Consider the following 14,899-nt stretch of genomic DNA (forward strand, 5'->3'; position numbering starts at 1 on the left):
AATCTTCCCTGTCGATTTTATCAATTCCTGTTACTATTTTATATGTAGTGATCATATCACCTCTTTTTCTAATGTCTTCTAGTTTTGGCATATTTAATGCCTCTAACCTCTCCTCGTAGCTCTTGCCCTTCAGTTCTGGGAGCCACTTAGTAGCATGTCTTTGCACCTTTTCCAGTTTGTTGATGTGCTTCTTAAGATATGGGCACCACACAACCGCTGCATATTCTAGCTTTGGCCTAACAAAAGTTGTGAACAATTTCTTTAGTATATCGCCATCCATGTATTTAAAAGCAATTCTGAAGTTAGAAAGCGTGGCATAGGCTCCTCGCACAATATTCTTTATGTGGTCCTCAGGTGATAGTTTTCTATCTAGAACCACCCCTAGATCTCTCTCTCTATCAGAATCCTTTAAAGGTTTCTCACATAATATATAGGTTGTGTGGGGTCTATGTTCTCCTATTCCACATTCCATAACATGGCATTTATTAAAATTAAATTCCATTTGCCAAGTGGTGCTCCATATACTTATTTTGTCCAGGTCATCTTGAAGGGCATGACAATCATCTAAGTTTCTTATCCTTCCTATTATCTTAGCATCATCAGCAAACATGTTCATATAATTCTGTATACCAACTGGTAGATCATTTATGTAGACAATAAACATCACTGGTGCAAGAACTGAACCCTGTGGTACTTCACTTGTGACATTTCTCCAGTCCGATACATTGCCTCTGATCACTGCCCTCATTTTTCTATTGGTCAGAAAATTTTTCATCCATGTTAGAAGCTTACCTGTCACCCCTCCAATATTTTCCAGTTTCCAGAACAACCTCTTATGTGGAACTCTGTTGAAAGCCTTTTTTAGGTCCAGATAGATGCAGTCAACCCAATCATCTCTTTCCTGTAATATCTCTGTGGCTCGATCATAGAAACTGAGTAAATTCGATACACAGGATCTTCCAGATCGAAAACCATACTGTCTGTCTGATATTATATCATTTCTCTCCAGGTGTTCTACCCATTTAGTTTTAATTATTTTTTCCAATATTTTGACTATTACACTTGTCAGTGATACCGGTCTATAATTAAGGGGGTCTTCCCTGCTTCCACTTTTGTAGATTGGAACTATGTTACCTTTTTCCACACATGAGCTACAACTCCTGTAAACAGGGATGCCTGAAAAATCAGTTGAAGAGGAATGCTGAGCTCAGGTGCACATTCTTTCAGAACCCATGGTGAAACTCCATCTGGACCAACTGTTTTGTTCTTATTTAGCTTCTTAAGCATTTTTTCCACTTCGTCTTTAGACACTTCTATGTGCTCTATGTTGTTCTCTGGAATTCTTATTGTATCTGGTTCCCTGAAGATTTCATTTTGTACAAACACACTTTGGAACTTTTCGTTTAATGTTTCACACATTTCATTTTTATTTTCCGTGAATCTATTTCCCATTTTCAACCTCTGAATATTATCCTGTTGGTGGGAAGGAAACTTCCCCTCCCCCCCCTTTGTATCAATCCTGTGGTATATCGAAGTACACCCACCCTGTTCTAATCAGTGTGGGGAAATCTGGTATTTGTTAAATAAAAACCCTTTTGTAAAATTGTACCGCAAGGTGTATTTCTTGTCCCCATGTAGTTAGAACTGGTGATTATTGCTATATAGATCCCTGCACTTATTTATAAGAAAGTAAGAGCGGGTGTTGTTAACGATACTCTAGGGTACGGCTTTCAATCCCGTACCTTACAACAATTTATACAATTGAATCACTATGCTTGTAGATTCAATCTTCAGTTCCTGGGCTTGTATCTGTGTGTGTACACCTACACTATATTATTCATTATGTACAGCATTTTGTTTTAACATTTCTGAAATATGCTTATATAGGTAATTATTTTCATTTATTTTTTCTTTTAATTTTATTTATCCAACACCATGAGTTGGACATTTAATGATGATTGTTTTTTAATTTATGGCAGCTTGCTTCAACTGCACACAAATCCACAACTTGTTATCGCGAGTACGGACGTTAGAAGCAAAATTGCTACGATCGCCGTCAGCATCTCTACCACCACTGGATGATCCTGTCATTGAGATGGGACTACCAGACACTTCCCATGTTAATGGACACCCCCTTAACCATGGGCGTGGTAGGGGGCGCAATCGCTCCAGTAATAGAGGTCGCGGGCATGGGAGTACAAGCAATAGAAGGCGTGACCGTGGTAATGGCAGCAGCAGCAGCAGCAGGAGAAGAATCAGCAGTGGAGGGTGGTGGGACGAGGACCCCCGTGGAGACATTGATATTGTGGAGGAAGGAGGCACAGACGCATATGATGTGAGTAACCTTCTGCAGTAGCTCACTAGCTAATGCTCACATTCGACCTGTTTTAGATCATCAATTTGTTATGAAATAATATAATTTTATAACGAAATTGGGTCTATATAATTACCCAAAGCCACAACATTGTTGCTTGGATTGTTGACTTACTACAGTGTCACCTGCCACCTAGTTTCATCCAATTTCGATATAAAATTATATTATTTCAAATTAAAATTATTTTCTGTGGAGAACCCCTTTGGCTCCCCAAAGAAATACCAGGCTGATGTGTACATATTAGACCAAGGCAACAGTCAATCGAAGGAGTTCTAGGCCTACCGAGGACCACTGCCAGAACCTGGTTCCTTCAGAGAGTCACGAGGAGCAATGGCCTATAGACACCTTACACTATTGTGTAAGTGGAAGCAGTCTATGTCTGCCATCTACCGGGTCAGGCACTCAGAAAGGTAGGAATTTCAAAACAAACTACAGCTGGTTAAAAATTGCAAACCAAGAGCTGAACTAGCAAGCAGAGCTCCCCAATCGAAAACAAGCAAACACGCATGATGTCACCACAGGCACCACGCCGCTGTCTGCGCAACTGGGAAAGAGGGGTCCCAGACCTCCCGCACCAGCTACCCAACCCCAGTTCAGAGGCTGTTGTGTTTGGTGGTGGTTGATCAACTCTTGCTTCATCCTTTTGGGCAGTGCTGACCATAGCGGTGTTGTTCTACTGTGAGGTGGTGTGAGAGTCAGAAGTAACACAAGAGTACTGGGGCTATATGTGCCTAAGGCTACCTTCTCTAGGTGCCCTGTAAGTACTGCTCTTGCGGTTTAGGGTTATCTTCTATGAGTCATTCAAAAGATTACTTTTGCAAGGTTCTTTTGCTGCTCAGTGATTGCCTGCCCTTGGAGTTCAGCTGGGGTTGTTCTTACTCCTGTTTGACCTTGGGTAGGAGGTAGTATTGTCGCTGGGCTGGGACTCAAGGTACTGTGTAGCTGTCTAATATACGCATAGCAACCACTTCTGTTCCCCTTGGGACGTTGTGCAGGGTTTTTGTTTTTTGTTTTGTTTTGTTTTGCCTGGTGGAGGATCTGTCTGGTGTGGCTGTAGGACCACTTGTATGATTTTGGTGGCACGCCACTAGGTCCTCGAGATTGCACACATCGCCAGGGTTCAGCTTTTAGATTGTTTGTTTGGTAGCTCTGGGATAACCAGTTAGCAGTACCTTGCCTGTGCTTCCCTTAGCAGTCAGCCTAAGGACCCTGGAAACCCAGATTGGGGCTTATTGGTTTGATGGAGGAGACCTCTGAGTCCCACCTCGCTTTGTGTGAGTTTGAAGGTTGCTCTGTCCCCTTGTCTCTGAGTGACACTCACTGTCTTTGCCTCGGCCATGCAGCCTGTTAAGTCAATGACAACTTTGACCCAGAGTCCTGCAAGTAGTGTTCCTGGCTTGTACTCCAATTCACCCAGTCCACTGATATTGATATTCAGGTGCAGGTAGCTTCAGCGTTGCATGTGCGGTTTAGGTTGCTTCAATGCATGAGGTTAGTTGCCTTTCCCGATGCCCCATGGTTGCCTCGTTTTGGTTATGGGACCCGGACTTGGGGGTGTTAGTCGCCTCGACTTTGGTTTTGTCCACGTCCCCTTGTCCGTCCCCTACTGAGGTTCATCCTGCCACTCGCCCCCCCCCCCTGCTCCCAGCTCCCAAACATCTGAGGATTTCAGAGGCAGGACAGTGATTTCTTGGTGGTGAGACTCGCATAGGCATTGGGGACTGCCCCTTTTGGATCAATGGCAGAGGCATTCAAGCCTGTTCCCACTGCCAGGGCTTTTAGGGTGCACCAGTGGGCCCCTTCATCCCTGCTTTTCCGGTGGATTCTGTTTTTTCTCCATAGGGAGAAGGTTTGTAGGACAGCTGTGCCCCAGGTCCTGATGTAGAGGATCCTAAGGCTGGGGAGGAGTTGACTTGGGGGTGCTTGGGCCCCATTTGACCCCGCTTGGGTGTTGGTGACCATGGTGTGGGGCTTGTTGCTACAGGGGAAGAGTTTTTTCTATTCCCTCCTCCCTGTAGGAGTTTGATATGAGTTCGACTCTTCCCCAGGGTTCTGTTTTAGGTTCCTTTGGGTTCCTCAGTTCCTTTGTTTCGGAGGTTTTTGGCTTCCGCATCCCGCGGAGGGAGATGCGTAAGGCCCTTGCAGCTTACATCTTGCGAGATACGGATTACGCCTCAATAATGGATCCTTTTTCTTGTGAGTTTGGGTTCCTCTTTTCCCTACTGGGTACATTACGAGGTGCCCGAGTCTTCCTGACTAGCGGACTGCCCTTTCTTTTCATTGGGGGTGTGGCATGTGTTCTGTCGGATCCGCACACTTGAATGGTGGGAGTTGAGTACGGTCGTTCAGGTTTACCTGGGGGATGAGTTTGAGCAAGCACCTCAATGTATGCTCATTCACCCCCCATACTTCTTCATGATATTGGCCACATACAGCTTCATGTGCAGGTTTCCTCCTTTTCTTGTCCCTGTTGGCCAAGGATTTGCGTGCCTTTGGGCATTTGGCTTCGGTTTTGCACTTCTTTTTCCCTGCTGAGGCTGTCTTTGGACTAGTTTGAGAAGGATGTAGAGGAGCTAGCTTCCGGGCCTGTGTCTGGTGCGCTTGCCTCGGCGGCTCGGGCTTCAGCTGCCTTGTTGAAGTTGTTTACGCCGATTCTGAAGGAAGAGGTTTCTTTGTTCTTGTTTCACACCTCGCATACCGGCAGGCAGTGCTTGTCCACTCTTTGGAATCTGATTTGGCCATGGTTCTTAGATTTTCATCCCCTTTTTGTCGGTTGCTGTTTGCAGAGTCTGTGATGGTGCATTTTCTCCAAACGATTTCGTCAAGTTGCTGGCCTATGTCGGACTTGTTGGTTCTCTGGGGAAGGGGAGGGTGGTTGTGGTGGTCCTGCCAGAAAGGGTCGTGCCAGGGGCTTGGGGTTCCTTCGGTTATCATAAGCTAGTTGTGCCAGATTTGGGGCTGGCCCCTCCTACAGAGTCGCCGGCGTCTGGTCGACACAGTGATCACTGTGAGCGTCAGTTGGGCTCTAGAAAGGGTCATTGTCCTTTTTGCAGTTGTCCCCGTTGATGAGGCAGTGGATGGGAGGCTCGCGCTGTTTGCTCTCGCCTGGTCTCACGATTCATGGGCGTTTCGGATCGTTTCCTCAGGCTTGCAGTGCCGATCCTCCTCCTTCAGGGGGATCGGGGCTGACAGGGCAGGCCTCTGCCCCTGCACTGTCGGGTCATCCTGGAGTGAGTTTGCTTGGGTGTGTTCGAAATGACACTGTCCGTCAGGTGGATTTCCCGCCTGTTTCCAGGTCTGAAACGGGACTATGCAGACCTGTGGTTCATTCTAGACGTGTCCCATTGAACCCCCTAGGTCTTTTGCCCCTTCTTTCGGATGACTACTCTGTCCCAGGTTCGGCTGTTTTTGGAGCTAGGCGCTTGGATGGTGTTCCTGGACATCAGGGATGCATATTTGGCACATCTTGATTCATCTGGGTTTTAGGGACTGGCTCAGTTTTGTCGTGGAGCGACAGGCTTACCGCTTTGTGTGTTCACCCTGTGTGTTCACATGCCTTACCTGGGTTGTGGTGACCCATTTGCGTCTGTTAGGGGTTTGCGTTAACCACATGCATGCACAACACTGTGTTAGACAATAGTCACCCATTTCACTTCCATACAGAAAATCTTCCACTTTTTTCAAAACAGAATTATATCTTGACCTCTCTCCTTCCCTCTCAACTTAATCAAGACATTAGACTGTGGTTTGAAATTGTCTCATCTGTTTATTTTATTTTTATTTATTTTATTTATTTATGCATATACAAGAATGTACATAAGGAATGTGAGGATACAAATATGGTAATTACAGTCTTGTAAAGCCACTAGCACACGCAGCGTTTCGGGCAGGTCCTTAATCTAAGAAAATTTTAAGGAGGTAAATACGTGCAAAATTTATAGACAAAAAAATGATAACAGATTACATGGAATGAAAAAAAAGATGAGAGAAAATTATAGGTACAGTATATTAAAGCACATAGGTAGCTATGATTGATTGCAATGACAGCTTAAAATGGTAGTTGACAACAAATTGGTAGGCACAATACAGCAGAAACAATATAAAATTGATTGCAATGACAGCTTGAATGGTAGTTGACAAAAATTGGTAGTCACAATACAGCATATGGCTAGCACATTAAAGAAGACAGCAATGAGCACAATGATAAGGTTGTTTGATATTACATAAAAATTAGGAGATTGGGTAACACTAGGTACAGAGCAAATTTAAAGCTCAGTGTAGGAAACTAAATAGATGAAGTTAGGTACTTTTTGGTTTTGCTTTTAAATAAGGCAAAAGTTTTACAGTTTTTCAATTCACTAGGGAGTGAGTTCCATAGACTAGGTCCCTTAATTTGCATAGAGTGTTTACACAGATTAAGTTTGACCCTGGGGATATCAAAGAGATATTTATTTCTGGTGTGGTGATAATGGGTCCTATTACATCTGTCCAGATGTAAGAAAATGAGATCTTATTCAAAATTTGGATATGAAATACATGAGAGGAGTAATACAATTCATTGTCTAACAGGTGGATAGGTCACCTGCCCCACCACGGCCTACCCTCACCTCAACCCCAATGGGCACAGGCCAGTGTGCCTGCCCAGCTGGCCCAGCTGGCCCACCTGGAGCACCTGGCGTACCTGGACGAGATGGGCAGCCGGGCATCGACGGGCGTGACGGTAACCCTGGCCAACCTGGGCTGCCTGGCAGTGCTGCTGGAGTTTTTCCACAGGAAACAGGTGTGACACTCGTGTAGCTAATAATATACTGTAATAAACAGTTCTTTGAACATTTAAGAATGATTGTGGAAACTGTCAGATGCCACCTTAGCATATGGGATAATACCAAAAACCATGGCATATGAGATTAACCACCATGCTGTGCCAAGTTTATTGTGAAATTCCCCCGGTGCGCATGAAATAAAGTGTTCCCAAAAAATTCTTTTTTCATCATAAAATGATAAATTCCCTTCCCTGAACATGTTTGTGTAAAAATAATTACAAAATTCCACTTACTTTGGCTGTGGGGACTTGGACAAGGTGCGCTGTGACATCATCAGGGCCTGGTCGCCTGTGCATGAATTACCCAGACACGGCCGCGTGGGCCATTCAAGCACCGGGTGTTGCCACAGATATATTTTCAATTATTTGTTCTATGTATTTTTAGTGTGGTTTTATTTGTTTTGTTTTTTTATCGTATATGATGCATATTTGTGTCCTTTACAATATGTGTACAGTAGAACGTTCATAATGTTCCATGGAACTGTGATACATGTGTCAGTAATGTGCCCACAGTAAATGTTTATTGTCGCAATATTACTTGTTAAAAATTCACTAAAATTACAATATGTACAGTTTCACACACTATTTACACAGTAACACACTCAGTACTTCAGAAATCAGTAATAATCATCTAAATAATCAATGAAGTAGTCCATGGTGCACAGCGCAACTTCGCTCTCATTGCACCAGGTACAGATGAATTTTTGCTTCCTGTTTCTTCATTCTGTGTGCTTGCAAATAACACACTCATGTACACCCTTGGCTTTAGTACTTGTAGGTTGTATGTAGCCAAGCTTGTAAAGCATAAGGTAGTATTGAAAAAAATATAGGGAAAGATCAGTTTGTAAGGTAGTCTTGAAAAGATCGCTTTGTATGGTCCCACACAGGAAGAGATTTAGTTTGTCTCAGTGTCCGTCAGTCAGAAAAAGATTCAGCCAGCCTCAAGAGTGTCCGTCAGTCAGGAAGAGATTTGGGTAATCTTGAAAATATCTATGGAAAACACCACCATGGAAGCCTCTAACACTGTTCATCTATGCTACTTTTATAAGATGCATCATCACTGAACAAAGAAAACGATTCATCTATATATCATCTAAATAAATTGGAGATAGCATAGAATTGCAAGGGTGACGCTCAGAGCTACAGCTGGGTACGCTTGCTGTATCGTCCTCATTGGTGCTGTATCACTTGCATCCGACCTTTGTGTTAGGTCCTTATTGTGGCTAGCTTCACCAATATTATGACCCTTATGTTCTTCAAACAATAAGGTTTGAATTTCACCAACAGAGCATTATCTTTCAACACCGCATCAAACAGATGTTTGGGAGTCAAAGGTGCGTGTGCCACCCGTGGTTGTTCACTCAAAACTAACCCAGCCAGCAGCCCTAGGGCATTCTGGGAATTTTTTCCAAGATGGCTGCCTCTCACTGGAGGTCCTAAGAGTCCATTTTGTACACAACCAACCTCGCACACATTTAGAATGGGTATGGAAAAATCAAAGAGTTTTCTCGGTTGGCGCAGCTTCCCACCGACTGAGAATACTTGGTTGGTGCAGTTAAGTGGTTAACCTACCGTGATGTGAAACAACTTTTCTTCATCTTGCCTTGTTAATAATATGTTATCCAACAGGTAATGGACTGGAAGGTGAGATCAACTACATATCTGGTCCACCAGGTCCACCAGGCATTACAGGACCACCAGGACCAAGAGGAATCCCTGGTAAGGATGGCCTGATTGGACCACCTGGGCCACAAGGTCTGCCAGGGCCTAATGGACGGGATGGTTCCCCAGGTTTGCCGGGATCACCTGGGCCTAAAGGTTAGTGTTGAAGCTCAGTCACCTGTACTAATATATTTCAGTGTCAATTTAGACACCATATCTACATAATCTTACTAAAACAAACTTTGCTAAACCCCCCAGTACATTTCATGGTTCCTTGTAAGCATTTACAGTACAAACAAATTCAAATAAAAACTTTGTTGATTTTGTTAATTAACAATATGAAATCTTACACAAATATATAGTATAGAAGCAATTATTATGTATAATCACTAACAGTAACAGTCCTAAACTTTGCTTCAGGTGTTCCAGGCGAAAGCATACAAGGGCCAAAAGGAAATCCAGGTTTAGGGGGTCTACCTGGTGAACAAGGACCTGCAGGCCCTCAAGGACCTGCTGGTATTATTGGACCTACTGGGCCAAAGGTAATATTACAACACTGCTTGTGTGTTAAAGAGACAAACGTCTTATTTTTTTTTTTTTTTTTTTTTTTTTTTGAGATATATACAAGAGTTGTTACATTCTTGTACAGCCACTAGTACGCGTAGCGTTTCGGGCAAGTCCTTAATCCTATATGGTCCTTGGAATACGATCCCCTGCCGCGAAGAATCGTTTTTTCATCTAAGTACACATTTTACTGTTGCGTTAAACAGAGGCTACAGTTAAGGAATTGCGCCCAGTAAATCCTCCCCGGCCAGGATACGAACCCATGACATAGCGCTCGCGGAACGCCAGGCGAGTGTCTTACCACTACACCACGGAGACTGCTTATCTTGAGGTTATCTTGAGATGATTTCAGGGCTTAGCATTCCCGTGGCCTGGTCCTCAACCAGGCTTCCTTTTTGTTGCACACCCTTAGAAAGCAGCCCGTAGCAGCTGTCTAACTGCCAGGTACCTATTTGCTGCCAGGTAACAGGAGCATCAGGGTGAAAGAAACTTTGCCCATTTGTTTCCGCCTCCACCAGGGATCGAACCCGGAACTTCAGGACTATGAATCCAAAGTGCTGTCCACACAGCTGTTAGGCCCCTTACACTCAAGGGGGGCCTGATTGAGTGCAAACATGCACTCAGTCTAAATGTGAAAGTGCCATTGGTTTCATTTTGAGATCAGAATTTAAAAGACAAAAAAGGAGAGGATACCCAGTGGTGCCCAGGATAGACTGTTTCCCTTACCCCCCATTCTACCCTCTCTCCATTTCCCCTCTCCCCACACCCCCTCCTCTCTCCTCCTTTCCTGCTTATTTCCCTCTTCCCTTCCATGTCCCATTTTCCCTCTTCTTTGCATTTTCCCCTTTTACCCCCACCCATGTCTCTCTTCTCTTCTGTATCCCCTCCAACCTCGAAGAAACAAACATTTGCCTTAACCCTTTAACTGTGCGGCCTATAAATATGACACCCCTCCCCCCCCCCCCCAGTGTGCAAGAAATAAATTCTCGGGTAAAAATTCTTTTTTGTTCTGAAAGTATCAAAAACCCTTACCTGTATATGAGTATAGCAACGGAATTTTGAAATTGTACTTACTTTGGCTGCTATGGGGTCTGTAAGTTGGCATGTGACGTTATCATTCCTCGTGCTCCCGTGCCGTAAGCTCCTGGGGCCGGTGGGGAGCCCGGGGCGGGGCGCGCGAGATGCCGCGAATATATTTTTGTTCATTTTTTGCTCACTGTTCCAAATATATATTTTTTTTGTTTTTATGTGCTAATTCTATGTATAATGAACATGTACACTGTATTATGGCAGTAAAACATCCATACTGTCCAAGGACACTGTGTTAAATTACGTGCATGACACTTGTGTACACATATGTTGCACATATTTACCATGTATCATGCTAATTTATGTATTATACAATCTATTTACAGACTATACACTGTCACACACACTATATACATTCACCATCAACACATTCAGAACACCACGAGTGTGAGCTGTCACACCCAGCCAGCTCTCCCTCACTCCTCCAACATTGTATTTGCCAACATTGCTCCTCCCATCATACAGTTATTCACACCAATGTTTCATGTTGATTTATGTACATTTACAACATATGTGCACACTATACACTGTCACACACTATATACATTTACCATCAACATATTCAGAACATCGCGAGTGTGAGCAGCCACACCCAGACAGGCCCTCCCTCACTCCAACATCTTACTCGCCAACATTGCTCCTCCCACCATACTGTTATTGTTTTTATTACACTATTTACACATATTATATATACTTGTTTTATTTACCAGAACTATGCAAGTAAGCTGGTATTATGTCCAAACAGTACAGTGGCCACCATACACTGCATGAGAAATCACACAACAGACAGCAGACGACGCTACAATTATGACGTCACCTCCCTCACCAAAATAGCTCCACTCAACACACTCCTGTTGCTGTTATTACACTATATACACACACACACTGTATATACCCATGTACATGTGTGTTCCCCATAGCGAACCACGAAGCTAGTATGGTAAGCAAAACAAGAGTGGCTGCCACACAGTGAGGCTACATCACTTCTCTCCCTTCCTCCACCAAAATTCCTCCTTCCACAATACTACGCACAACGCTAATTATAACCACAATCCTGGTCACTAATTTCTGTAAATGAATAATTGAAAATAATTGAAAATAAATTTTAGATTTTTTTCCTTCCAAAACAGAAAGTTAGAGGTCCTCTGGTAGGTTAGAAGGGCAAGAAGTTCTCCTAAGCATTCAAAACGTCATGAAAACCGTTAATTAAAAGTGTAACGGTTCTATTGTTACGTAAAGTATGGTGACAATAAACACAGACACTAAGATACTATATATATATTTGGTCGAATATACAGAAGTACACAGGTGATACTTTGGTGTGAGTTGAGTGCACTGAGCGTCAGTACAGTATCTCGCAAGTGTCTGCTCTAGACCACACTTGAAAGTAGACTCTGGTTAATGTTTGCTATTCTGCTGCTTATATGCTTGGGCAACACCTCACCTCATTCATCTCCAAAGGTTGACAGGAATATTAACAATATTAACATTTGGAGCGAGTATATTATTGGGATAATCTACTCGCTACAAAAGTTTCCTCTCCTAACCTAACCCAGTAAGCGGGGGGACTCAAAACAGAAATCGGGACAATACATCACTTTTGTGAGCCTATTTCATTTTAAATTAAGTCCATTTTTGGCCATAGCGTGCATACGAGCAAAAGGCGACATTATTTTAAGAGGACAGGTTGTGTAAGCACTTGCATTGAACAGCCTGGTTTGATCAGACTAGCAACAAGGAGACCTGGTCAGAAACTAGACCGTCTGGAAATACCAGTCCTCAGAATTTTCAACAGGTAGTTGTTAGTTTTTCTTTTCAACTGGTTGAGATGTGATTAGGGAGCTCATTCCACATATGCAAGCCTTGATTTGCAGAGCATTTCTGTTTTGGACAAGTCACACTTTTGGAATATCAAATAGATATTTGTTTCTAGTGTGGTGCCCATGGATTCAGTCACAGCCCCTCAACACTGCGCAATGCACCTTGAGGCTCTCGACGGGTGGTGCGCAACATGCCTCAGGGATCTCATAGGAATAGCATATCATTCAAAACTCCCGTGGCTACACAGGGTTCACATAAGCTTCCTCAGGGCTTTCCTAATCAGACGCCATTTAAAAAAAAACCATGGGCAACATTTCCGGGTGTGAAAGCCTCAGTTACTAAGTGAGCAACCAAGGCTGGTGCACGCAGCATGCGCTAACAGCATTGCTGTTCAGCTTGTGACCACAGCATTTCCTAAAAATGCCCAAATATATATGTATCTGTATTTTTTTGCCATCATAGTAGTACAGAAGAGTCTGACTGTGGTGAAGACTGTGTACATGTTCAGATATCCATGAATAAATGCTGTTCAAGATGTTCACAACATTAGCCACAGCACACTGCCATTATTTTGGGGTCCATCTAATTACCCAAAGCAACCCAAAGCTACTCAAAGCTTCCTGGCATTACGTTAGTAATGAATAAATATGATATATTTACTCATTATAATGTTGGTGCTGGATGTAGAATATGAAAAAAACATATTTTTACTCTGAAAAAGTATCATTTTATAAAGAAATTAGATTAAACTAAGGAGCTGGTGATGCCAAAGCAAGTCGACGATCCAAGCGACAATTTTGTTGAGCGACTTATCCAAGACACATCGTTGCCTGGAAAGTGTTTGCTGGCATATCAGCCTCCTGTACACATATCACACATCTCTGTTCAAATTGTTACAAATTGAATTAATGAATGCATATTTACAATAATATTTACAATATTACAATAGTATATTTACAATATTACAATAATATATTTACAATATTACAATAATAATATTTACAATATTTATAATAAATAATATTTAAAATAAATAGCCAGAAAACATTTAAGTTGTATTATAAAATAGGTGTCTGGAAATGAAATTAACTCCATAGGACAATAGTTTTGTTATATAGATGCTGATGGCTATTCGCTGGTATGCATTCGCTACTTTATCTACTACAATGGGGCCTCGACTTACGATGCTAATACGTTCCCAGAGACGGATCGTAAGTTGAAGCGAGTTTTTCCCATAAGAAATAAAGGGAACTGAATTAATCCGTTCCCCACCCTCCAAAATATTAACATACAAATACATTTTATACTGAATACAATGTGTTTTTTCTAACTACAATACAGTACCTAAGTTTCTCTTACCTTTATGGAGGGCTCTTGATGGCGTATGGAAGATGGTGATGAGGGGGGAGGATGAGAGTTGTTACTGTATGGAAGGGGAGTTCCCTTCCATTATCACAACAAGCAGTGATGTTTTCTCTGGGGTACTCTCTCTCCTACGTTTTGCCTGAACACCACTAGGACCTGGTAGTGGTTCAGTGCTTGTTTGTCTCGCTACAAATTTGTCAAGAGACATTTGTTTTTCCCTTCGTTTTAACATTTGTCTGTAAAGATGCATCACAGTGTCATTGAATAGGTTAAGGCAACAACCTACTGCAGCTTGATTTGGGCGAGTCGTTTCAGCAAAGGTTTGCAATTCTTCCCATGCTGCACACATTTTCTTAATTGTTGAGGAAGAGACATTCTGTACACTTGTTTCTGTTCTATGGTCATCCTTACATGGGTTTTCATATGTTGAGTCTTACCACTGACTTTCCTGGGACTCATAGCGTGATATATAATAATTACTTTAATATTCAAAATGCAAAAATGCACCACAAAAGCGGAATTTCTTATAGGCGCGATCGTCAAGAAGGGGGCAGCTGTAGTAAACTGAGGCAGATCGGCCGCGTGACCAGGAACCACGCGCTCGGTCGACCCGAACGTGTACCAACAAATATCGGAAGTTGACGACACCATCGGATGTCGAGTCACATTTTTCGATGAAATTTACATCGTAACTCGAAATTATCGTAAGTAGGGACAATCGTATGTTGAGGTGCCACTGTATGTACTTACGTACGTATTGTGACAGTAAAAAATAGGTGTTATTGCAGTCTTCTCTAGGCAGATAGAATGCCTGTCACAAAATTAAAAATAAAAGTAAAAAAAAAAAGATAAACTGCAAGTTGTCTTCATGGTGAGGTTAACTGTAGGAGAAAACATACAGAACAAAAATTTAAAAATACTTTACTTTAATAGAAATCTTACTTTAAACAAATTACAAAATAAAAATGTTATTAAATTTGGCTTTATATAGAGTGCAAAGTAAACAAGATAAACAGACAATTAAATTTACGTTAAGTTAATACTAGAAAATATGGTGCAGGAATACTGTGAGTCAAACTGAATAGCTCTGTTACTACACCGGGGTGTGTCAACAGGTCTACTCAACAAGAGCACTCAGGAGTAATCTGAATCTTGGAGGGCCTGGTAGTCCTATTTATACAGAATATCGGCCAGGCAGATGG

At 42.5% G+C, this 14,899-nt stretch overlaps 1 protein-coding gene across 2 annotated transcripts in view; it reads left to right on the forward strand.

Annotated features, from left to right (window-relative positions):
* LOC123760948 (uncharacterized) overlaps positions 1-14,899 on the forward strand; it is a 709,495-nt gene that overhangs the window by 572,529 nt on the left and 122,067 nt on the right. For both annotated transcript variants that reach the window (XM_069329132.1, XM_069329138.1), the window contains exons 5-8: positions 1,980-2,335; positions 6,944-7,154; positions 8,826-9,014; positions 9,279-9,400. In XM_069329132.1, the coding sequence (XP_069185233.1) occupies positions 1,980-2,335; positions 6,944-7,154; positions 8,826-9,014; positions 9,279-9,400 (878 nt within the window). The remainder of the gene's footprint in view (positions 1-1,979; positions 2,336-6,943; positions 7,155-8,825; positions 9,015-9,278; positions 9,401-14,899) is intronic.

This window comes from Procambarus clarkii, chromosome 3 (genome assembly GCF_040958095.1).
Source record: "Procambarus clarkii isolate CNS0578487 chromosome 3, FALCON_Pclarkii_2.0, whole genome shotgun sequence".
Taxonomy (NCBI): domain Eukaryota; kingdom Metazoa; phylum Arthropoda; class Malacostraca; order Decapoda; family Cambaridae; genus Procambarus; species Procambarus clarkii.